The sequence below is a fragment of the Mya arenaria genome, chromosome 3 (assembly GCF_026914265.1).
Source record: "Mya arenaria isolate MELC-2E11 chromosome 3, ASM2691426v1".
Classification (NCBI taxonomy): Eukaryota; Metazoa; Mollusca; class Bivalvia; order Myida; family Myidae; genus Mya; species Mya arenaria.
Genome location: NC_069124.1, coordinates 10,408,730 through 10,436,668, shown reverse-complemented (window position 1 = coordinate 10,436,668; position 27,939 = coordinate 10,408,730). Strand labels below are relative to the sequence as shown.

The 27,939-nt window shown below is 34.3% G+C and overlaps 1 protein-coding gene across 1 annotated transcript in view; it reads left to right on the top strand.

The window, feature by feature from the left end:
* The first annotated feature begins 346 nt into the window (after positions 1–346).
* LOC128225656 (uncharacterized) overlaps positions 347–27,939 on the top strand; it is a 74,551-nt gene continuing 46,958 nt past the window's right edge. The window contains exon 1 of the mRNA XM_052935569.1: positions 347–418. Within this exon, the coding sequence (XP_052791529.1) occupies positions 347–418 (72 nt within the window). The remainder of the gene's footprint in view (positions 419–27,939) is intronic.

Genomic DNA, 27,939 nt, shown 5'->3' with positions numbered 1-27,939 from the left:
TTTGTCATATATTGATGGCTATCTGAATACTGCAGTTGTTGAATGTGTCTCCAGTGAATAAACTGAGAGGAATCATCAACTTCAGATGTTGCGACTGGCACAGTGGATATGACAGTAGGACGTGGAACCAATGCAATAATGCCTGGCGCAAGAAGAACCTGAACAGAAGGTCCAGATGAAGTCGTTGCATCTGGTAATCTTTAGGCGTATATCGTATGGAGGACATTGCTCATGAAGCGTTTCTAAAAAGGGCTTTGTTTCCTGTTGGGTGACCGCAGGCGGGCTTCAATTCGATGACCAGACATATATAGAATAAGACTGGCGTGTCTGCTAACTCATATCTCTCATGAAATGGCTGTACGTTCTAGCCAAGAGTGGAGAGTTGATAAACCAGATGGGCGAGGACAGAGCGTTCATGGTACATTAATTCAAAAGAAATTCCAAAGACGGATCTGTGTTCGCAAGGGGAGCCTTTAGAAGAGCGACCGGGTATGCCCTTGACGTACATCTTTCTATCTGATAGAACTTTATCTTTCGTATTTCTCGCCTGGATGGTTTTCTGTTGGGTTTAATGCGTCAGTTTCGCATTTTCCAATCCATCCTCGTCAATCTGAAACTTCAGTTGTTAATGGAACTCCAAATTGCGGCTGAAAAAGTGAATGGCAAGGTTGTATAAAACCGTCGTTGGTGATGTCTCTGCTTTGCTGCAAATATTAAAATTGTCACTTAGGAAAAATATATACTATTTCTAGCAACTAGTTGTTTTTGAAAATATTGTAAGATTTTATGCTATGTCTAAAAGAAAAAAAGTAGAATACACCAGAAACCGCCATTTTAGATTGAAGAAATTAAACTAGTGACATTCAAATCTTTCAATTTATGGATTTGTTAAGGATGGTGTGTCAAAAGGATGTTTCCCCTTCTTGCATGGCCCTCTAACGGCAAATTCTATTACCGACCCTGGTAATACTGGATTTCGAACTTAAAGGGCCAACAGGACTATATAAACCTCCAGGTGGCGCTGGGGCAAGCTTTTGTATAATTTTATGCATGTTTCACATCAGGGACACTTTTTCCAAATTTATGCAATGCTTACAAAAAGTTGAGACATGAAACTTTGCAGGCATGTAGAATGAAGGTTACACAAATAAAAAAATCCTTAATTTGTTTTTGAAACATTACTAGAAACATGACTTTGAGAAAAAAATCCAACTGTCAGATTGAAAATTTGAATTTGCCGGGGGAGTGGCTAATTGGTGTTCTGGGGGTTATGAACTCTCTGTTGTAAACATTACCACGTGCTGGTGTTTACATCCCTAGCAGCTTGCTTGTAGCAAACGACATGCCTCACTATCTAATACTCTAGTAACAAAAGTGAACAAACCTTGATAAGTTTTTATTCCACCTGCATATCACAAAATTATTGATAGATATCACCAGCTTCATATGTTACATTTTAGTCTAATTGTTTTCTATGATATTAACACTTTTTCCTTTTGAAGCGTTACGTAATTAATAAGTCTGGTGAATCTTTCCCAGGTTTAAATATGTAACATTGTTTTCATATTTGTTGTTTTTAAAAAATAATTATGAACCTCATTGCTTAAAAGTTAGTTGCTCCTTTGCTTTTCTATCAAAAGCTTTGTCATCATTGCAAATGTTTATATCCCAGCAAGGTAAAGTGAATATCTCCTATTGTTCTTCAGTCATGTAAACTATATATTTATCTTTGTCCTGATTATTTTGTTCCCTATTTTGAGTCTTCTTATTCTGCACAAAGTTATTATTTTAAAGGAAGGCAGTACCTAGTTCCATGTCTTGCAAATGTTCATGTATAACTGTGTTTGAGTTCCCTCCTTTGTGACTCAAAATGTGCATTTGATTTCCAGTTATGAATACACAAACCAGATTCCAGCCAGTGACAATTAATTACCAATTAAAGGTGTCAACACTGTCTGAATTGTTTCCTTGCTGAACTCGTTTACAATAAGGTTAATTTGTACTAGTGTTGTGAATGCATTCAATAAATCATTATTATTGTATGTTGACAAAATAATTAGTTTTTGATTCCAGACTTAGAATTAACCTTGCTATTTTGGACTGGAATGAGAATGTTTATTCTAAACATTTGAGAGGGATGTCCCATACAGAAAAAAAAGATTTAGTCGAAATAACAAAATGCCAGTCAGGAACAAGAAAATGATAATTCCAAAGAAAACATATGTTAAAGATGGCTTGGTCATCTTTATTTCATATAGAAGATTGTAGTGTGGGGAAATACATCGTCTGCTCTGATCAGCCCTGTTTGTTTACATTTCTCTTGTGTGTGCTAAAGATAGAACACTGAGTTTAACAGACAGGTACATAGCTGAGGGAATTTACAAATATGCACTCCCCATTTACTCGCTACCGAGGCAGCGAATGTTGCCCCTTTAAAATAATCAGCAAGATTTGCCAAATCGCCATTGCTGATGATGTGTTTGTGTTTTGTAGACCGAGACAGACCTTCCCCGCAACTGATCTTTGAGAAGCCCGTTGAGTGTGAGCTTTGCTGTCTTGAAGCCTGCATTTGTTTTAAACAAATCTGGATGTTTGTTGAAATATATAGAAGTAAATACAATAACAGTCACTTACATTAATTAATAAAATAAAGCAGTTTCCTGTTCAATAGCATAAGGACGAACGCCAAAGATGTCTGGACGAAAACATACGAGAAGGTGTAAGAATTTAAATAATCGTTGGTACTAGTGTTGGGAATCGGACGGAAAAATTACTATCGATAATCGGATTATGAAACCGATCAATGATCGATTACTAATCGATTTAATCATATTTTTTTTAATTATCTTTGGTCATCATATTTAAGGCATACTATACAGTTACAGTGCATGCACCAGTTTTAAGCACCACAGCATATGCATTGTTCCCTTACAATCTTGTTGGTAGATTTCTTTATATAAGTTACACTATTTCTCCGAAAGCGACTATCGTTCAGTGTTGACAAGTTACTATTAGAGGAAATGAGAACACAGGCTCTAATTTTTGTCTTACATTAATTTAGCATTGTATACATGTGTAAAATAAACACAAATAAAGATATCAATTTCTTTTTAATAATGAGTCAGTAACAAGTACAACAAGCAGTTAAGAACAGTTTTTTTCAGAGAACTGAAAAAAACTAAATTCTTACATGGTTAAAAGTAAACGGTGACATGTTTTAAAAACCACTTTTAAACCACAAACGTTAGAAGTTGAGAACCAATCTTTTAGCAGTTAAACTACAAAGAAAATTTGTAATTGTACTGTAGTGACTTTTTTGACTTCATAAGAATATGCGTACATAACTGAACATAGTAACACCTTTACATTTCAACATAAACTAGAATTAACCGGAAATAAGTAAATTAGTCGGTAGCGGTTTCGTCCTTGTTTCTATAATCGATTGTTCAAATTTCACTATCGATTGTCGCCGACGTAAGCCTTTCCGATCAATTGTCGATTATTATCGATCATTGGCACAACACTAAGTGGTACTAAGTGGTACACTGGTTTCTTTTCAAATATAAAAAAAGTTTACCATTCCTTTGTCCAGATGGCGTGTGGGTGTATTCTTCACTCCTGAAGTAGCTCAATGAAAATAAAATAAACGGAAGATCGCCTCAAAGCTGCCTGGAACTTCACTATCTTATCGAAATAACCCAGATATTAAGACCTGCAGTGTGACGGCAGATCGCCTAAAAATTGAAAAATCGATCGGATATACACTGCCTGATCGTATTGACACGAATGGTGACACAGAGACTCAAGAACCGACCTGAAATCCACTAAATTATCGTAGTGACAAGGAGGTTTACGCATTGTTGTACCTTTCATAAACCATCTGTTCGCAGATTTGCATATTTCTTAATTTATATAGAGTGCAGGTCTGATACTGGCCAGAGTATAATATTAGCATAAATATTCTACCAGAACAAGTTTGAAGGGTCCAGAGCTATGCTATGCTATTCAAAACAACATCTCTTAAACAAAGTACTGGTTCGTACGTTTGAACACAACTTAAATTAATCAGCGATTCCAGAGCGCATGTTGGATTTTAGTGAGTATATAAAAAGAGCCGTTTAGTGTTGAAAAGTAACGAACACCGTTTCTCAGTTTAGTAAATTTCATAACTCTTAAAGGGATGCTAAAGTGAAGTGACTGTTTCTTCGAAAAAAAAGCCCCAAAACAAACGCAAAGTACATTTAAATTGAAAGTTCTCCTTATTTGAACTAGAACTGTCACAGAAGTGACGATTTTTCCCACACACCGCCTGGACACTGAAATTTTCATTTTAAAATAAATTTATGTACCAAACTCCATGAACCAAATTCATATTTAAACTAGAAATGTGTCCATAGGACACGGATGCCCCCACTTCGATTTTTTGTCACAGAAAATAAGCCATAATGATTATTCAGGATAATCTGAGGGCCCTAAGTCCTAAATGATTAAAGCGATTTCCATGGCTATCGAACTTGATCAAGATATTATGGTCACAAACATGTGTTAAAAGTTTGGTGAGGATTGGACAAACAGTTTTCAAGAATTAGATCGGAAACAATCTTCGGGACGTATTTTTCAAGTCTTTTTTTGCAAATAAAGGGCCGTAACTCCTAAATGACAAAAGCGATTCCCATGGCTATCAAACTTGATCAAGATATTATGGTCACCATCATGTATGTAAAGTTTGGTGAGGATTGGACACATACTTTTCAAGAATTAGATTGGAAACATATATTTTTGAAGTATTTTTGGCAAAAAAGGGCCGTAACTCCTAAATGACTAAAGCGATTTCCATGACTATCGAACTTGATCAAGATATTATGGTCACAAACATGTGTTTAAAGTTTGGTGAGGATTGGACAAACGGTTTTCAAGAATTAGATCGGAAACAATCTTCGGGAATTTTTGGCAAAAAAGGGCCGTAACTCCTAAATGACTAAAGCGATTTCCATGACTATCGAACTTGATCAAGATATTATGGTCACAAACATGTGTTTAAAGTTTGGTGAGGATTGGACAAACGGTTTTCAAGAATTAGATCGGAAACAATCTTCGGGACGTACGTACGTACGTACGTACGGACAAGGGCAACCCTATATGCCGCCACTTTGTGGGGGCATAAAAACTCGTTTAACATTTCATTGCTCAACATATGCACACTTTTGCTATTAAAATCCGTCAACCAATTCATGAGTTATTGTCCGGACATCACATTTTTTGCAAGTTTATTTAGAAAAAGGGGACACAAATCCGTAAAGAAACAATGTTTTGTAACCAAAGTCGAACTTGACCTAAAATGTATGGGGTATAACATGTGAATCAAACATTATCTGAATTTGATGTAGACTAAGGTGTAGAGTTTTGATGAAACAAAACATACAGTCACATGTATGTTGATAAGTGGAAGGCATTCATTATGGTAAAAACACTTAACGTAATCGTTTCCATTTCTCAATTTTGTTTATGTCTGATTGCTTGAGACATGTCGTCTCATTTGCATTGGATATTTATAACCCTAAGCTTTTTAAGTTTGCCATCAATAAAGCGCTCAACCTTGACGTGATGTTCATTAAGTCATTTCAAATTCCGATGACATGTAACCGTTTCGTTAAATGAGAGTTGAGCAAAGATCAGCAGTAATGAGTTTTGTTCTTATTGGAAGGTCAAGAAACAAGAAAACATCAACAATAAATTGGTATAGATGACCTATCAATTAAGCAAGGTGTACGTTAAGAACCATGAAGCGGCTGACCACAGTCACTGGACGCATACCGACGTACCACGACTCGAGAAACTATAGGAATACTTGACAGTAGGAGAAAACTGTGTATAATATTGTACATGATTAACTGAATATGATGAGGTCGAAATCAGACAACGATAAAAAGTAAGAGTTTGGTCCGGAATACGTTGTGTGACATTAAAATAGAGACTGTCTTCAATTTATTAACAGACCTATAACTTTTCGCTTTTATAAGCATCAAAATGCATTATTCTGATTTACATACAAAAAAAGTTTCACTGCGTGTCGTTTATTTTCGAAGACAAATGAAACTTCTTCCGTGTATTTTCTGAATACCCTTCGTGCACAGGTCAAAATAGATGTGCCTTTTATGTCAATTCACAGAAAACCAGGAGGAGAAATATGTGTGTGTGTTGATGCGTTTTATGGAAATCTCAGCTCAATCTGTCTCATCATGCATAACATATTGGAACAATTTGCAGGCTCTCAATTGGCCCACATTTACTACTTCGTTGATTCCACAGGAAATTTGATACCGTATGATGCTCTAGGCACATATAAAACAGATGGCCGCTCAAGTAACGAGTCTTCGGAAAATAGAACCTTAGCGTTTATTTACTATATTTCATAAAAGTCAATTTGCCATCTTGAAAAATAATTATTAGAAAATAGGCGAGCTTTAAAAAAACTTTATGCATTAAATCATCCTTGTGGACACGTGCACAAATATAGTTTACCATTAATTTTTCAGAACAATGATAACCTCGGCCCAAATTTACTAAAATAGCAAATAGCACTAACCAGAACACTCATTTCAAATTTAGCGCGAGTGCCTTTAAATATAGTCACATTATAGTATTGCTAATATAGTCAATGGCACACGCGCGTTTTCTCGCGTACTCTCGCGGTTCAAAATAAAAGTAATAATAATTAAAGTTATACTAATGAAAGTAAGGATAATAGTGAAACAACAAGAAAAAAACGTCGCTAGTTGACAATTCATTAGAGATTAGTTCTATAATTTATTGATCACAAGTTCAATGAAGTTGTCAAGCTTAGCAGCCAGCCGATACTGGGATATTGTTCAATGACAATGATGAAACAGAACTTCTGAGTAAGAGTAATTAATTAAAGTTATTGATAAGTGTTGCACTGAAACAAGAGAAAATCAATTGTAAAAAAACTGTTTCACCGGGAGTCATACTGTATTTGTCATTTATATTTATTCTCCTTATTCTTAGTATTTTTTCTTTTTCTTTCCCCCTTTTGCTAAGGCGAATGCGCGCATTAACTAGTAAATCATTTGAATAAAAAGATTGCATTCAGTGCTCAGTTATTCTCGTAAAGCAAAAAGCAAATGCAATATTGAATTTTACCAGTGTTTAAGCCTTTGAAGTATCCGTCTTTATTATTGGTCTTATCGTGCGAGAGGAAGCAGTTTTACAACAAAACATGCTTTAACTACACATATAATTCAAACATTAAGTTGGTGTGTTTTACGGCTTCTTTGATCGTATCCAATCTCTCAAGTGCGTTTTGCAAAACACAATTTTAATTAATCAATAATCGGTCAATGCATAAATACACAATAAATTTTCATATTTAAAAGTGCCTTCCCGTTTCCTGATATGTTTGATTTTTATGATGCTTATAGAACGTAGTGTTGAAGAGCCTTTTAACAAGTATCCGGTACTTGAGATGGTGGTAAGCGTTTCGTAGAAACGTAAAATATTAACGATCCTGGCACGAAGGCTCTCAAGGCGACGGAAGGGAGAACGGGTTTTAAGAGTCTATCATTTCGGTCGTTTATTGTCTTAAATAAGTTATATCTTATATCGAGAAATTCATCATTTGCACCACAGATACACTGAGACACTGAGGATTGTGAGATTTCAGTCCTGTTCTATGTTGAATAAAACTGGAGACAATACTTCTTTCAGTTTACACACGATGTTAGTACACGATTTATTTTGGTATGCATGTACATTTTAAACTTATATCTGGTCTTAATTTCATTTGCCTTTGAGATACATCGGGTTCCCAATTTGTACTTTATAAGGAACGTAGCATCTGACGCCTTATCCAGATTATAGTTGTTTTGCTCACAGAGGTCTTTCTCGACATTATAACCCTATATATAATCTATTCAGAAGGGTTACAACTCCAAAAAGTAATTAAAAAACTAATGAAATTAACAATGTATGGGAATTGACATATTTTTTTATACTTACCAAGTAAGTAACATTAAAAAAAAGACTTTTGAATGACCAAAATCTATACAATATTGAGTTATCAATTAATATATGAATATGACGGCATCCGGACACACGTTCTCAAAAATCATAATAATGTAATTACCTTTGTAAAAACCCCGTTTTGCAGTGCTGAACGAAAATAAGTATCCTGTTCAATAAAAAATCAAAAGTTATAATTCCGGACACTTTATTCGTTGGTTATGAATGTACATATATTTCACCACTTAAATTGGCGAAAGTCACTCATTAAGAATTGTTTTGGTAATTTATCGGCCATTTTGATTTCTGAGCACACCGGAAGTATCGAGCAATTTCATTGGCTGATGACAGCCATCACATAAAAAGGCTGATTGAAAAAAAATATAAGTTCTGTGTGAAAAATCGGTTTATTGCGCCCTTGTTTAAATTTTAAAGTTTTAAATACGCATGCAATGTGAATATTTGATGTTATTTTATTGATTTACATCGTGTGATATTTGTTTTTTGGTTGATAGAGAGACTTTTACCTACCTATATTTTCCCTTTGCGCACCCGTGTCACGATAGCGGAAACGTTGTTGTAACCCTTGTCAATATATTATATATAGGGTAAAAAATCGATAGAAACCCCTGTGGTTTTTCTCATGATCACATACAATTGAGAACAAAATAATAATAAAAGTAATATTCTCGTGGCTACATATAGTTTATACCTTCTTTCACAGAATACATTGTTGAGTCTTCAAGAGTCAAATAATGGTTTCATGTAATATCTAAAAAAATCTTGCATGCTTTTGCATAATTCAAAGTACAAATACTATAGCTTGGAGTACTCAGTAGGGAATTTTACCAATCTGAATAATACACATGTTTTTTTCATCAATCATAAAGGAAATATATTGATTTAAACAAAATTAATGTGTTGTGATAATGTAAATGTGACAATAATGTACATATTTGAAGATTTGTTTGAATTATATAGATAGTCAAAGATGTATGTATGTTTTATATTATTTCTTTGATGAATGTTTCATTCAACTTTTACTCGGTATTTTGCTTTGAATTTGAATATAATCACAGTTTGTTATCATAAGTAATTTTCTGCATGGCTTGATTTTGTGCTAAACAGATGAAAGGTGGGTACGCTTTTACTTATTGAAATATTTACAGCATGATGTACTTATTCACTCACCGTTTTTCCTAGTCGTATCTATATATAACATGTTTAGAAAATCGAGGTTGTATGAATTAATCACATTGTTCAGGTGTATATTTAAAAATTGTTCCGTTGGATACTTGTCTCAATAGCACAGTTTTGTGGCTTTGAATTCCGTCCTTATATTTGTTTTCCATCTTGACTTTACATGAATCTTTTAATATGCTCTATAGGTTAAAAAATGACATTTTTTTCAAGACCAAACAGTAACTTTGAATCAGACAGAAACGATTCAAACTAGAAACGAACATAGGTGGACATCAGTGAAAGAGGTTGTACCGTGGTTGAACAAATTATTTGTTATATTTCGTAGAGTTATTTTCTGTAAAACATGATTCACAACTTATAGAGTATAAGTTATATTAACCTCCTGTCCAAAGATGTATATAGTGGGTCTATGACACATTTAATTAAATGGAATTGAATTTATATTAAAGGGACATGCTCATGGTTTTTGACCAAAATTTTTTGTTCGATATTGTATCTGAAAACACTTATTTTATTATTATGTTAATCTATCATATCGAAATCGAAGCAAAACAAACACTTAAAGTATATATATATATATATATTTTTTTTTTTTTGAGGGGGGGCTTTAGTGGGCTGGAAACCCACAACGTTAAAGTCAAGAAAAATAGAAGACCCACGCAATAACCACTAGGCTACAAGGTCTCATACAGCGGAAATGGTTATTTTGACCTATCAATAATACATTGATAACATCACGTGATAATGTCAATCAACGAATTACGCAACAATGAAATCATTGAAAGCCGTAAGTAACGCTAGTAAAAATTGTGGTCTTCAAAGACGATATTTGAGCAAATATCGACATTTGTTGAAGGCTTCCAGCTGTCAGCTAGTATATCACAGTTTTAACACCCCTAATGTTTTGCCACAGTTTATTTCGTAATAAAAAGTGACACATACTATGAGCGAGTCCCTTTAAACTACACTCATAGGTAACAGCTATACCAACTCCACAAAGATATAGAGGATATTTGTTTATTTCAGTGTAAGATCGTATTTTATTTCACGAGTGTCATAGGAAAACATATTTTCACGAGTGGCGAAACACGAGTGAAAATGTAGTTTTTCTATGATCACGAGTGAAATATTCATCTTACTGTCAGAGACCAATCTGTTGTGCTTGAAAACAGGTTCGTTTTCCAGATAAAGAGTGAATGCCACGCTAGTTTGTTGACAAATTTTGAGGTGTGGGTGGGGTAAAAATATCGGATTATCTGTAAATTGATATTTTCACTGTTGTTATTTCACTGTTAAAACCCCATAGTTCATCGAAAAGCATGAAAGAAACCATACCCAGCGCATATAATGTGAATATATCCAAACTGTTATAAAGCCGATAATCGTTCAAACACACAAGACTAAGGGCCAGCAGCCACTAAACATGAGGCACACAACATGCTGCCATGCTTTAAATGATCCGTATTAACCATATCCGCATATATACTTATTGTTTTAAAATGACACATTATTGGAATTGAATTTATATAAAAGGGACACGCTCAAGTTTTTGGACCAAAATTAGTTTATCCTGTTAAAACGCTAAGGGCCCAGCACACAAGTTACACGAGGCACACAGCATGCCATGCTTTAAATGATCAATTATAAATGAATTCGTATATATACGTATTGTTTTAAAATCAAGCAGTCCTTGTTTCATAACTTTCTGTTTCAGACCGATTGTAGAACTTTGCATGTCTCTGGTATTGTTTTGCAAAAGCAACTAATTTTGGGACAACACGTTTTGGCAACATATAACGGAAATAATGTCTTTCTTTCAATAAATAAGAATGTCTTTGTTATTGGCTAAATTAGCCACTGTGTTTAAAGATATTCCATGACAAATAGTTCTCTCGAAAATCGCAGTTTCAGAATGTTGATATTTTCCGTTGATATCATTCTCCCTTTATGCAGCTAATTCAATTTCATTTCCCATTAGGAAGCTGCATTTTATTGCTCTGGGTTTGGACAATGTCTGTGTACAGTATTATTCAATCATAGTCAAGGCCTCTTTAAATCCAGTTAATGATACATAAATGACGCATGTTCTGACCTTCATGTCCAAGGACATATTGCCTGGTCGATTTTAATACATTTAATTTGGAATTCACATGCCAACGAATGTTGTTAAATGCTATTATTCACATGTTCATTTTTGGTAAATATAATACAGAAGAACCGAGACTCACCTCTAGTCAAGAGTTTCGCCAACAAATCAACACATACGTTCGAACACTTGACAAATATTTAATGAATCGTGTAAAAGTTGATATAGATTACCTGTGTTTGTTGTGAACACCCCGAGCAAATTACTAGGGTTGGGGTTTGCAAGCGCTCGACTGCATAATTGCAGGTCAACAGGTTCATACCAATGGTCACTTTATACAATTAATTCTCGTTAAATATTGACCATGCTAACAATACAACGAAAACTTTCTTGTACAAGCCCAGTTGAAAATTAGTGAAGATGAACCCTGTTTTAGGCACATACAAGAACCAGAACGACAATGAATTAGAGGCATATACGTATTAACACCACAAACACAAAAACAAGCTCAACAAACGGACCACATACTCATCAAAATAGCTTTACTGATAAATAATAGTATAACCGGCTTAGAACGGCAAGTGGAACTCGAGTTCACTGGAACACGAGTCTACTGGGGGCTCTAACTAGTTTATATGGCTTAAACAAGTTTTAGCAGCAGCATAATCTTAATGCTTGTGAGTACATTATAATTGGCAGACGATTTTACAAGTTAAACATGGTGTTTCTATATGCGTTTCGAAATTTACTTTTCATTTCTTTTTTATATGAACTGCAAAAATTGGTTGGCCAAAAAGACTTTAACTTTTTAAAAAATCTTTTGAGTCCATAATGCTATAAGAGAGATGTATAAAACACAGTTTTCATGTCAGCCAATAGTAATACAAGTATAAATGATATTTTCCCTTCGAGTTTGTCGAGCGAAAGAAGACAAAGAAGTCCTGTTCGGACTCTGATTTATATAATGTAATTGCCGCATTTATGTCGAAACAATTTGATATTACAATGAAAGGTTATTCAAAAGAGGCTCGTAAATTTTGTTTCGAACGTTCACGAATATGCTATTTATCAAAATGCGTCTCGTTCAAGTGATAGGGCGGTTTATTTCTTAGATGAATATATTGATGTTTTAATTATCCAACAAGAAGAGAATATGCTCATTCCCATCGTTAACACGTCCCAAACAATGATACAGATAAACAGATGTGTGCGATAAAACGTAATTATAACTGACTTTAATTGAAGCTCAGTTTGAGAGGCTGAGGCCATAATCATAGAACATACAATAGCTTGTTTTTTTTTCTGATAATAATAAACCTGTTTTATCCGAAAAAACAAAACACACACACAATATTTTATAGCAATTATAATAAAGATTTGAAGTGGGTTTTTTCAGGGTTTATGCATTGACTTCTAAAACTATAAGACGAATATTGCTACTTATTAAGAGGTTTCATCTATAAATGTGTTCCACGTGTCGAAATATAGGTAGTTCTACCACTTGGACTTTGATTTGCGGTCAGTTCACTCGTGCATGTTAAATTTTCACGTAGGTAAACACAAGATGACAAGATGCAGCAGATTTTTCTTTTTCGCTGACCGTTGTCACGTTGTTATACACGTTATTTATCTTTTGGTATATATGCGTATCTACCTCAATTAAATTTCATCTGAATTAATATCATCGACATTATCGTAAAATAAGACAAGTTATTTCTGCAAATTCGTCCTAATGGAAAGTACTGTTTGTGTTAGTTTATCTAGTTAGTTTAAACACAACGATATTTCGTGTGTAGATAAAAGTAAATTTATGGTATTTACTAACACTTACATTTAGTTTTTCTGTCCCTTTCTTTGAAGAGAATGTTTTTGGAATTGTAAGTGTGCTTCCTGCTTTTCAACTTCAAGTATTTCTCTTACGTTCGTAAGAATAGTAAAGCATATTCATTTTGATATACTTTAAGGTTTACACAATGTACACGATCAACATATAGGATTTCAAATTTTGCCTATATAAGGCCAAGTAACATACCTGGACTTATTGACGCCAATCCGATATGCCAACAGCTCGCCCTACCGACGACCATTCCCCAATCTAATAACCTTCGGAAAAACAGTTAAGATGGAACTGAGTATAATTGAAATAAAACAACGAAGAAAGTATAAAATTATAATAGACTACTTTTTAAAATAAGTTATCATTTAACTGCTCCAAAAAACCGTCATACAATTTGTAACCCACATTATAATGTAAAAATGCGTTTCCGAATTTAAATGTAACAATTAAGTATATCAAATGTCAATTAAATCATTTTAATTTGCTTTCACGATATCATAGCAATATAAATTGATTGTAAATAACTTGGCAATGTCTAGTATAACCCGGAAATGAGGCAATGAGCTGTACTGATTATTTCTTGCTGAGTTTATTTGACTAATGTTTGTATCTTAACCAGCAGGTGCTAACTGGTCTACTATTGCGATAAGTAGTGATGCAATGTTCATCCCACCTATCAATTTTTCTGTTATGTTAAAGTAAAATTTTATTCAGTAAGAATACTTACACTTTGAATATGTAATAGTAGTTTAACCCTCCCCCCTTCCTTTCTGCCTTTTTTCTGTTATTTAAAATTAACATTTTATTCAATGAGGATACTTACAATTTAAATATATATCTTCTACTTTCCTGTTTTTTCTTTAAAAATAATTGAAGGAACGTATATTAGTTCTTGCCTTATAAAAGTATTGAATTTGTGAGGAAAATGACATTGCAAATGAGATTAAGACTTGGTGTAGTTGAAAATGACAGGATTTGTCTAAGACAGAAAGTTAAGGAAAGAGCTGTATCAGTGTGGCTATACCACGTGATAACCTGCTTCATAAATGCTTCGTAAAAATACCATAGTTTGCTTTGAATGAATATTTAAAACAAAACTAACTTTTCTCACCATTTTGAATGAAGCATTGCACGGTCTATGCCGCTTAAAGATCCCCGCATTCGGTCTTTTACCAGAGTTTCATTGAGAGTTTAGTTTCTGAAAACCCTTTTATACAAAAACACCACCTCATTGAGCACTGTCAACATATACGTTTGGAAGCAGGTTGGTCGAACTAATCACATAATCAAACTTCGGAAAATAAGACGAAGGCGGGGCTCTTAAAATGACAAAGACTGCTCTTTGTTTCATTGAAATTGGTGATGAAAAAGGAAAGATAGTTTGTCATAAGTCTCCATTCAAAGCAAAAAATTGCCTTCCAACATAGCATATATGACGTACTTTATCACGTGGTATACACACACTGGGTATTGCAACGAATGGATTAAACCTCTTCCAGTGTTTTCGTTACTCCTTGACAATAAACTCGGGTGGAGGTTGGGCTGTGATGAACTAGCATATGTCAAGAGTTTGGTCTGTGACTACATAATGGGACATTAAAATAATACACTTAAAATCACAGAAGATCGTTTATCAAAGCCACTAAATGCACTTTCAAAAGCCCAGACAGCAGACCTAAGTATTCCCAAAGGATTGTTAGCATACCATGCGAAAGAAATAACGGGATTAATGACAATTGACAAATGCATTTGTGTGATTTGTGTTTCATTCATAATGGAAGTAGGTACTCCTATTCAAATGGAGTATCTTATATATGCAACAGCCAACTATTGAACCATATGTATCAAAGCAATACTAAACTGCTACAGTGTTTTTTGAAAAGGAAAAATGTACATTTTATCTTAAACGGATAATAGTTTAAGTTGTCGGGCGATTTAAATGGACTTTCCAATCATGAGGCTGAATGATTTTTAGAAAGATCACTGACTCCTAAATTTAATATTTATGGTTGACTTCATATTGCAACTACTTCTGCTGTAGATACCAAAGCGATTAAATCATTTAAACGAGACAAGTTGGGATCAAAACACGGTTTGACTAATAATTTATTGAAGCAGTTGACAATGCTGGACCATTAAACTGACCTTTTTAACCTCATATTGAACATTGGACGTTAACCAGACATTTGAATAAAAATCCTAATAGTACCTGTGTACAATAAAGAGAACGAAGACCAAGTATAAAACAAACAAAAGGGGTATTACTCTCATGAATTCAATGGCAAAAGCCTTTTCCAGTATCATAAACAAAGACTAATGATTTTTGACAATAAATATGGAATGTTACGGGATAGCCAAGTCGGTTTAAGAAAATCTACTCTACAGTTCAATATTCTATCTAAATTGTTTGAGTGTACTCACGTTAAACAGCGTTAAACGTGTGTATGTATCCATAGTTGAGATGAAAAACTGCCTATTGCCACTCATCAAATTCAAACTCCCTGCGTCAGATTTTGCGTTGACAATGTGTCAGCAAATGAGGTTGTAATCTACTTCAGCTAGCTGACCTGAAGTAGTTATTTCCGCATAATTGAAAAGGGCTTGTTCGATACAAACACTCCATCGATTATTAATTATTAAACTTTAACTTCCTGTCATCTAACTATATAACCCGCTATTCTAACATCAACATGTTTTGTAATGTATGGTCTTGTTGTCAATAATCATATAAATGAAAAGTAAAGCTAGTCCGAGTAATAACTTGACAATGCTTGCAAAAATGACCCTCAAACCTGATATGAAATGTGTGGGTTAGACCAGTAGATGAACCCCATTAAGTTTGAAGTCATCAGGTATAAGTTAAACGTCAGAGTGCCATTCCACCTGAACATTTTGTCCGAGTGGCAATTTAACAATGTCTGCACTGACCTGACGTGGAGGTTGAGCGTGACCAGTAACAAACACCTATTGATTTTTGACTCATTAGGTCAAATAAGCTGGCATTTCTCTACATGCATATTTTATTCAATTGTCCAAATATTCCAGAAAATATTGCACTCAGGGGGTAGACATTTTAACGTACATCTCTTGTTAACGTCTACATGCAAAATATTAATATAATTCTGTATATCTCCGTCGAAATATAAATCGACTTATTATATTCATACATGTCTGAAGGATGGGAATAATTTATTTTTTTAATTGTGTATGCAAATTTCATGTTTATTTTTCCTGCATATATTTAATTACTGCGTATTGCTATTACATGTACTTGTGGCAGATGCAAGTCACTGTGTGTTGTAAACGATTTTCCTTTAGGCAAAACCATTTAAATGTGTTATAGTATGCCTTTTATATATATCCATGTCACTGTGTATTGATATTGATTATCACGAGACATGTTACTGTTAACATTGAGGTTGGTAATTGTGTACTTATGAGGTATGTTATTGTATACCCCTAAGGTATTTCTTGTATACCGTTGAGGTATGTTCTTGTATACCCATGAGGAATGTTATTGTATATCCATGAGGAATGTTATTGTATACCCTGAGGTTTGCTCTTGTATGCCGCTGAGGTATGTTATTGTTAACCACTGAGGTATGTTTTTGAGGTATTTTTTTGTTTACCCATGAGGTATGTTCTTGTTTTCCGCTGAAAAATATTCTTGTATTCCGCTGAAGTATGTTTTTGTTTACCCATGAGGTAGGTTATTGTATACCCCTGAGGTATGTTATTGTATACCCTGGGGTATGTTCTTGTATACCGCTGATGTATGAGTATGTTATTATTTACCCCTGATTTATGTTTATGCATACCGCTGAGGTATATTATTGTTTACCCCTGAGGTATATTCTTGAAAACCGCTGTGGTTTGTTTTTGTTTACCCCTGATGTATATTCTTGAATACCGCTGGGGTATGTTTTTGTTTACCCATAACGTATGTTCTTGTATACCGCTTAGCTATATTCTTGAATACCGCTGAGGTATGTTATTGTTTACCCGTGAGGTATGTTCTTGTATACCGCTGAGGTAAATTATTGTTTTCCCCTGAGGTATATTCTTGAATACCCCTGTGGTTTGTTTTTGTTTACCCCTGAGTGATATTCTTGAATACCCCTGTGGTTTGTTTTTGTTTACCCCTGAGTGATATTCTTGTATACCCCTGAGGTATGTTCTTGTATACCCGTGAGGTATGTTCTTGTATACCCCTGAGGTATGTTCTTGTATACCGCTAAGGTATGTTTTGTATACCCATGAGGTATGTTATTGAATACCCTTGACATACATTATTGTTTACACCTGAGGTATGTTATTGTATACCCCTGAGGTATGTTCTGATAAACCCCTGGGGCAATTTACTTTATACTCTTGAGGAATGATTTTCTTTACCCCTGATATATGTTGCTGTAAACCCCTGATGTATGTTATTGAATACCCTGAAGGCATGATTTGTATAACCATAAGACATGCTACTGTTAAATTTGAAGAATGTTATTGTATACTTCTGAGGCATGATATTGCTAATGAATATGTTAGAAATCAGTTTTATATACAGATTACGATTCTGGAAAGTACGGATTGCTATATAAATTCTATTGTACAGCATTTGGGTTTGCGATTGTGTTTGAGTTAGGATATCTGCTGATGTTCATGCCTGTGTTGTGCTGTCTTTACGCCACATCTGAAATAGTGAAAGACTGATCCCCTTTGAGACTCACCCCAATCGTAACTGGTGCCAGTCACACTTGTATTTTTATTGAACTACATTCTATCACCAACATCACCTTTACTGGAACTATGAACATGCAGACTAACTTGCATGCAGTACATATATTACGTTTAACATGTTTAAACAGAGATCTTCAACAAACTTCGTATTAATCTTGTACCAAGCAAGTAGAACACATTAGGCAAGAGTTTGACATGAGACTGGTTATGACTATCAAAAGCGACACATCTAATAAAGCAATAGTTTTTGCGTTAATAAGTTACATATTTTTAAAGAATGGAGTTTGTTGGGGTGGGGTGGGGTGACATTAAAAAAAAATTGTTGGAATTGTATCTGACATTGATTGGTCGACAGCCGCCAATTTTTGGAATCAATGTCATTGAAATGATTGAGATGTATCTGTCATAATACTTGGTTGAAATCTCAAAATTGGACGGGAAAAAAATGACAAATCAAATGAAAGTAAGACGAAGTTGAACCTGTCAAAGATTTGGTCGATAAATGCAAAACGAGTCAAAAAAAGGAACAACACACACCCGGGTCACACAAGATGAAGTTTATCAATGACTTGTAACACGTTGCTTTTACTATATCAGACAGCAATCTTTACCATGAAAATTAAGCAGACAGGCACTCTGCAAAGTGAATGAAATGACAGTCTGTACATAACGAATGTGTGTGTTCATTATTTTATCATATGAATTGAATATTTCTATTTAATAATATCATATCTCTTCCTGTACGAAACTGTCTTTGTAATGCCGAGACGACTATAGGCCCATGCTTATACATCAGAATAAAGATTAGAGCAATGTAAAAAATAATAGTTAAAAATTGTATAAAAAAGAAACTTAGATCCACCTTCAGCATTAACATGTTGCTGACTTCCATTATTTAACCTAACAATGAAACACTGGTAAAGAGGGATAATACTTTATGAATGTTGAAATACGTCAAACACATGTATATAGTGACACACCTTTATACATGACGAAACATGGGACAGCAATTGTATAGAGCGACCACCTTCATGCATGCGGAAACATGACACACATGTTTCACATGAGGAAATATGTGACACTGGTATACACCTATATTTAAGGGGTAACATGTAACACTCCTATAGAGACACACTTTTATATATACGGAAACGTGTGACAGCACTAGTATAGTGGGACACACCTTTATACATGTAGAAACGTGTGACAACACTGGTATAGTGGGACACACCTTTATTCATGTGGATACGTGTGACAACACTGGTATTAAGGGACACACCTTTATACATGTGGATACGTGTGACAACACTGGTATTGTGGGACACACCTTTATACATGTGGGTACGTGTGAAAACACTGGCATAGTGGGACACACCTTTATACATGTGGATACGTGTGACAACACTGGTATAGTGGGACACACCTTTATACATGTGGATACGTGTGACAACACTGGTATTGTGGGACACACCTTTGTACATGTGGATACGTGTGACAACACTGGTATAGTGGGACACACCTTTATGCATGTGGGTACGTGTGACAACACTGGTATAGTGGGACACACCTTTGTACATGTGGATACGTGTGACAACACTGGTATAGTGGGACACACCTTTATACATGTGGATACGCTTGACAACACTGGTATAGTGGGACACACCTTTATACATGTGGATACGTGTGACAACACTGGTATGGTGGGACACACCTTTATACATGTGGAAACGTGTGACAACACTGGTATAGTGGGACACACCTTTATACATGTTGAAACGTTTGACAACACTGGTATTGTTGGACACACCTTTATACATGTGGATACGTTTGACAACACTGGTATTGAGGGACACACCTTTATACATGTGGAAACGTGTGACAACACTGGTATTGTGGGACACACCTTTATACATGTGGATACGTTTGACAACACTGGTATTGTGGGACACACCTTTATACATGTGGATACGTTTGACAACACTGGTATAGTGGGATACACATTTATACATGGGGAATCGTGTGACGCTGGTATAAAGGTATTTACCTTTATTGATTTGGAATCGTTAGGCAGTAGCATTCTTGGTTACACTTTTATACATGTAGGGAGATGTTGCAATACTGGTTCAGCGGGATTCTCCTTCATTCATATGAACGTATTACACTTGTTTATAGAACAATAGGATAGATGCATACACCTTCGTATATGTGCCAATATCAAGAACTCTATATATTTAAAGGTAACAGTTTTTTTCAGAAGCATTTTAAGAACCAATACATTATGTGTTTTTTTCGGCAGGCAGATGTTCTTTATGGTGTCACTATACATTCTTTAGCATATGATTTATAGAAACTTTAAAATCAATATACACGTAGTTAAAAAGGCAAACTCTTCTATTTGTTTGTCTGCATTAAACAAATTTATCAGATTAGTATGTCCACGTCATACTAGATGAAGATATACTTAAATGATACCAGTGTACCATTCGCTCAGTGTAATAGGGAGGTCGTTGCTCCATCTTCTCGAAACTTCTTAATCTTTTAACCAGATTATTCTAACGTCAGTATTATATTCAATACTTATTATACTTTCAATTAGAAGTATCTTCATAATACTCAACATAAACCAGTTTTCAATTATCAAAATTAAATTCAAGTATGTATTTTGGCCAATTGAAACAAGCTACTCTATCCAGTTATGCTTATGAAGCTTGCATAAATGTGTGCCTGTTAAATATATGATGCATACTGATGAGTTGTGCTATCGATGAACAAATATCAAACATATAAATGTGAATTTAACCTTTGACTTAATCAACAGTCAAGGGGTATTCATTTAATTGATTTCTTTGGTTATCCTTTGATATTAACATTGATCGAAATTCCAGATGTTGCAATTACGTCGATCATAGATCGTTATCATAAGTAATTATATGCGTGGCTTGTTTTTTGCCAATGTGGTGAAATGTGGACACGGGTTCTGCATATTGATATATTTTACAGCATGGTGTACCTATTGTATACAACTGTATCACACGAATCGTTACGATAACTCTCAACACCTTCAGGCTAGCCTATGAATTTTATCTGTTTTCATCTTCATGATTTCATTTAAATAGTATAAAAAACATACACGATGTGAACATATCGCAACTTTTTGGTTTATATGAATATTCCGGGTAGATAAAATTAAATATTTTGGTGTACACCATCGTTTTAAATAAATTACACAAGGCTCCTCAAATAAAATATATTGCAACATGATTATTTCAAACTGTCGGAAGGTTAAAATCAGCAAGAACGATTATGACATTTAATCAAGTATTGCGTTTAAGTAAAATATTAAAATTGAAATGGTTATTTGCATAATTAAATGAGTTGTGTCCTTAAATTCTGACATTCAAAATAAATAATATAAAGTTATACTACTAGTAATGACCAATTCAAACTAATCGTACATACAGGTTTTGAAAAGATGTTTCAATTGCTTTTTTTCTACGAACAATGTTGGTCACCAAAGCATAATTTACATTTTAATAAGTGCTTCAATACATAGGGCTCTACCCCAAGATAAATATATATCATTTTGCACAACCATGGAGATCCTTGATATCTACCACACTTCCCTCATGGGTTTCGTTTGATATCATCGTTCAATACCGGACGTGGGTGGCTGCCTCGGTGACTGAGATTGAACAGAGATGAATGATATATATCTATGCTGTCATGATTGCAATTAAATATATATATTTACTGTTGTAATAAGCTGTAACGTCCAAATCAAAAGTCAACGCGTACTGGGCTGTTTCACAATTTCAGCGCCGTATTATCCAAAATGACGTTATGTTCGCATATAATTTTGCGTGCTTTTTTTAATAATCCAGAACAAACCGTTTTATTTTGTTTCCTTTTATGCACATGATAGAAAGAAACATGGTTTGTATCAGTACACCACTTGTGAAATATATCTTCTTGTGTTCACTAGGTGAAATATATAGCGATCTCATTCCGAAACAAACAAAACTATTTTTTATGACAGACAAAAAACGTAATATTGTATTAAACAATTTCACTTACCGTTAAATTGAAACTTCACGTCTGACAGCCAATCAATAAACGAGATCTTGGTAAAAGTCAAATAAATGCCTACATTTAGCTCTGTATCTATATGGCGGCGAATGTCTATTCTTTCATCACATGTGTTAAAGGATGCAAATAAACGAACTGCCACATGTTTTTATGTCACAGCTGATAAGCCTAACAAAACAATGCCATTTCGATTTCCCTATTGCATAAGTGATATTTTTCTAAGGATTGCATGTTTAAGCATTGCGGTTCATCAGTTAATGAAAACATATTTTGATTGTCAGGTGTTAAAGATCTCGGGGACTTTTCAATACAGGATTTTAGTCGTAACATCAATTACCTTAAATTCGTATAAACGTTATAAATGGCAACTCACTGATTATTTTCATTTCCACAACCTTGCAGTTATTAATCGTTCTGTATAAAGCTGAATTTACCCAAATATGCAGCGAAATAATGAAACTATGACATTAGGATAATTTCAACTTACGACTAGGATCGATCTAGGTTTTTATTGAACAACAAACTAACCCTATGATGCGCTCAAAAAATGCGCGAGAGGTTAGCTGGTCCTTTTGCAGGACAAAAATGACATTATGTCCGTCATAATTTATGTTGCCTCTATCGCATGATTTGAACTAATCAGTCTGCCATCAAAACTTAAATATGCAATATTTTAAATGCGCATTCTAGGACACAGACATAATATAAATCAATTACATCCCATTGTCACCGAATGGGAATGCGATTTTAAACTTACGTGCTTCCGGTCGGGTCAGGCAAAAGGAGGCAGCCATATTGACCTAATTCTTGTAATTATCGCATTTACGTCGGAAACAAGCGTCGACCATATTGGCTGATAAGAAAATCATCGATATATCATTTTTAAGTTTCATATTTGTCAGAGTTATTTGCCAATTGTCGATGCTGTTTTTATAGGTAAGACAATCAAATAACGATTTAACATTAGTGGTCGTTGAACGGAAGTTGATACTATTTGTCTTGAATAAACACTTATATGCTATTTATATAAAGTATACTTAATTGTTAATTTCTAAGCACAAACTATCCTTTAATAATTTAATATAACCCGAACGTTTCAAATGATGTAACCCGTATATATAGGTCTTATCTATATAAAAGTGGTCAGTGCTATTTGATGTTTTTGATGTGAATTTTGGTTTATTAATGGTTCATGCTGTTACATCGAACATGTTTTGCCGACTTGTTCCTATCGCCTGTCTGAGTGTCGTGGTTTGAGGATGATGAGGTTTCCAGATGGCGTTATGGTTTTCTGAGTGTGGAATGGCTGTCCAAGAATGATATGGTTGTCCGAGTGTAATGTAATGATCTTATGGCGATATGATTGCTAAGTTTGGTATGGTTGTTTGAGAGTGATATTAGGTGCATGGTTGTTCGAGGTTGATGTTGTTGTCCGAGGTTGATATGGTTGTCCGTGGATTATGTTGATGTCCGAAGGTAATGTGCTTTTATATGGGTGATATGGTTGTCTGAGTGCAGTGTGGTAGACTGAGATTGATGTGGTTGTCCTAGGATGATATGTTTGTCCGAGCGCGGTTTGGTTGTCCGAGGGTAGTTTATTGTCTTACGGTAATGTGGTTCTCAAAGGGTAATATAGTTGAGTAGCGGTGATGTGGTTCTCTACAGTTGATGTTGTTATCTGAGATTGTTGTGGATGTCCGATTGTGTTATGATTCTTTGGAGGTGATTTTGTTGTTTGATGGTAATGAGGAAGTTTGAGGGTAACATGATGATCGGATGTTTACAATGTTGTTTAAGGTGATGTGGTTGGGGGACGCTGATATTTTATGAAATTGAATATTCAGTTTATTACATGGGCTAAAAAACAATAAAAGGAAGTCATTCTTAATCAATGTTTGCATCTTGTTATCGCATTCTTCGGGAAAAATAAAGACAAATAAGGCATTTCAAATATAGTTAATATATCGTGTCCAGGTAATGCGCGTGAACGGAGTGTATAATTGGTTAAAACGGACGTGGTATCCCTTCTGACGAATGATATCGGATAGAAACGTCGGAGACGCTCCGAAAATCAGTAAGGGAAGTTCAACAAAATTTACAAACGTTCACATATACGGTAACAGATGTTCGGATGCTTATATATAGTATTGTATAAAGAACGTGACTAAATGTATCATCAAGTTTAACAAAAACTTTTCTTCAAAAGCAGTAAGAGTAGAAACATCACGGAAATGGTTCTAGTACATCCTCAAGAGTGGTTTCATTTTCAAACTATGGTTTTATTGCAAGAAGCTTGCATGTTAGCATTTTCAGGAAATTCACAGGAGACTTGTCCCTGTTGTCAGCTAATCAATGCACAGTGTCAAATGGGCATTACTGTATGAACTATGACTGTAAAATGTCATTAACATTTAGGATGTTTGATATAATTGATTTCATTCATAGGTGGGTATTCACGTAGCAGATATATCGGAAGAGATAAACACTTCACCCCATTAGGTTACACCGGCTCATCTATCAAAGTCATCGCCAGCTATAGTGACATGGACCCCTACGACCTTTACAGTACCAATACAGGTTGATTAACTAATATATGATTATATATGAATTATAATTCTTAATGCATATGCAGAAGATGAATAAACAACAAATGATTGAATTTGATTTGAATGTTCATACTGTTTGTAGCTAAGACCGTTACGCTTAATTAAAAGAAGTATCATCAGTATCATATGTGTGCAACGAAAACTTTGTTGAAGCACCGACTGTTGTTGTCAGTTGCAATAAGGTTTGAACCTAGCATTCAGGGTGTTCTTAAGTTTATGACATTACATTTACATCATTTTAAAAAAAATATTAATATTGAATGCCAAGAGTGACCATATATTTCTTTGATACCACTTGATACCACGTGTGCGGAAAAGGGAACTTTAAGACATTTACCGATATATTTTTTAGTCTTCAAGTATTGCAAACTATTGCATTTACATCTGATTTCAGTTGAGATCAAGCTGTAATAACGTTTTGTATGCTGTACTTCCGCTCATTTATAGTACAAACTCATAACAAGCAAGCAAACACCTTTTAAATAGTACTAAAGTTGTATCAGATCACCAGATATCGAAAATGAGAGATGGTTAACAGTGTGTGTATACCACATGATAAATTGCGTGATATATGCTAAGTCTGAAGGCAACATTTTGCATAAAATGAAGACTTAAATCAAAGATAATCTTTCTTTTACTACTCCATTTAAAATAAAACAAAGGCCGCTTAAGGTGGAACGAATTTTCGTGTTAATGATATGGTGATTAGTTTCATCAAACACTTTGACAAACCTGTTTCCAAAATAATGTTTTGACAGTACTCTGACGGCCGTATTGTAAAAAAGTTTGTCAAAGTGTTTTAAGACACTAAACTTTCAAACAAAGTCTGGTAAAAGACCGAAGGCGGGAGTCCGTAAGCGGTGTAGACTGCGCTAAGTTTAATTTGAAATGGTGAAGAAATAGTGAAGTTATCTTTGTTTAAAGTCTTCATTCGGAGCAAAATATTGCCTTTAGACGTAGCATTTATGACGCATATTATCACGTGGTATACACAAACTGGTTAAAGGAGCTATCAGAGTACAAGCTTATTCTAGGGTCGAATACCTTATCATTCGGAACACCTCGACCATTTTCAATCGACGGATGAATCCGTTACATCAGTAGAAGTAATTTAAAACAAGATATTATTTATTCTAACTTTTTAACGTTTTTTTTTAATTGAAGTTTCATTTAATTGCCAGTAAAGAAAATTATTGCAAAAACAATTAAGATTCCAAACAGCAACGTCAATGTAGTATAACTGTTTTGAATAACCAAGCGATGTACTAACAGCATAGTTCAATGTAAAGATTTCTGACATTCTAAACCGTCCATATATATCAGAAGTAGTTTTCGATGGAAAATGGATGGGGTGGTCTAAATGACACCGGAAGAAATGATACCGTAAAAACCGATAGCACATTCGAAACTGAGCATTATTTATGTAACACTAATTCCACTAAGATAGAATTTTCATGCCACAGCGAAACAAATCCTACTTTGAGCAAGACAACGGTAAAGACAGGCGCCAGAAACAATGCAAATTGTCCCAATATATTATGTCAGAAGTGACGGCCTTACCACTGGTTTCCATAAAACTCGTTATCTCCTGCGGAAAGATGCATTAGAGATAAATATTACTGTGCAATTCCGAAGATACAAGTGTGAATTAACATTGATAACGGCAATTTCTTCATGCATGAATAACATGCTGGCATTCACTCAACGAGTGTCCTGTAGTCGTAAATTTAGAGTTTGTTTCGGTCAGTTTTTATCGTCAAAATACTGTCGACAAGAAATTGTAGTTTTGAGAAGCATCAACTTAAAGTGACTATTATACGTGTTCCTTATAACAGACATAATTATTCTATTACCTGTTAATTGTTGTCTATGGCAATTATCGTTGGTAATTCTATATCGATATATGAACAAATGTGTTTAAATGTTAAATAGATCGTATACAGAAAGAGTAAGAAATGCACATTATTGCCAAGTTACTACTAAAACAAATGTTGTAAATCGTTCATAAAGCAGCAAATAAATAACAAGAATTAAAGAGCCTCTTTGAAGTTTAATAATTTGATTCTTTATTTCTTTTTGACGTTATTTAGTTTACCTATATTCTCAAAAATACAATGGCAAGTGCTGGGACAAGCCTAAATGCCAACCATGTTACATAGAGCCTTTTTAAATTAAATACTTTAAGGTTAAATGTCACTTAATGTCACTTAATGTTTTACAGGGCATATGAGACCAAAGAAGGGGTACATTTCCTAATGGCTGTGGATAGAACACTATTTTAGATTTGAATAACGACCACGAGTTCGAAAATGCATTTAATTTTAGTAATACAATTTAAACTATAGGGAGAAGCCCATTAGCCTAAAAATAAATATTTATAACCTGTTTTCTAAAGGTACAACTAATTGACACTGAACGAGATACACACAATGTATGTATTCAGTTTTTGATAGTTTAAAGGCTGAACTATTCAATTGTAAATGTTTCCTGTTTTTGTTGCAATGCAATTATATTATTTATGACGATACAATTGCAGGAATTATCGACGAGTTCCTTTAAATTAAATGAAAGTGGAAGCATTTTCTGGTGTTAACCACATAATCACATAAATTAACTGCAATGTGGAAGTGGGATCGGTTCTTAACTCATTCTTTTGACCAACCCTGGAAGAAACTGTTAAGCAGATCAAGACATGAAGCGCCGACACCGGATGATAAATAGGTTTGAAAATCTCCCTGCATTTAACGTCTGTTTTAAAATGGTTGTTTAAAATGAGTGCATACATAATAAGATAGTTTATTGACCAAAATAGTGTTGACTGGGAACTTAAGGCTTTTGATGTAGTTTCACAAGTTAGATTTGGTAAAATGTTCATGTTCATATACACAGCCCGTCACAATGTTCTATGTCAAATATATTTATTCAATAAAAAAACTTACTGTTCAATAAAATAAGAATGGACATAAAAATCTACCGCATTTATAAACAATTTACGCTCATTAAAATATTTCTTTGTGATTGAAATAAATATATTGGGTATAAAAAAGCATCATGTGATGTTTTGATCGGAGAAGTTTGCCCTCATATATAACTAAAAAACTTGTTTTATCCTAAAACTTCTATATGGAATAAATAGAAAATCTAGAACATTCAAAAGAAATCCAGATCACACATTCTTATAATATCATAAGGTTAATATAGTTTACTTTCATAAAAATATAAATCGCCTGACAATTTAACTATATTATTTATTAAACAATGGAGTACTTAAATATAAAAAAAACATACATATAACACAAATCAATGACAATACAATTGTATTCCGTAATGCAAGGCCGCATATTTAACAACAAAGGAGCAATCAAAATTTC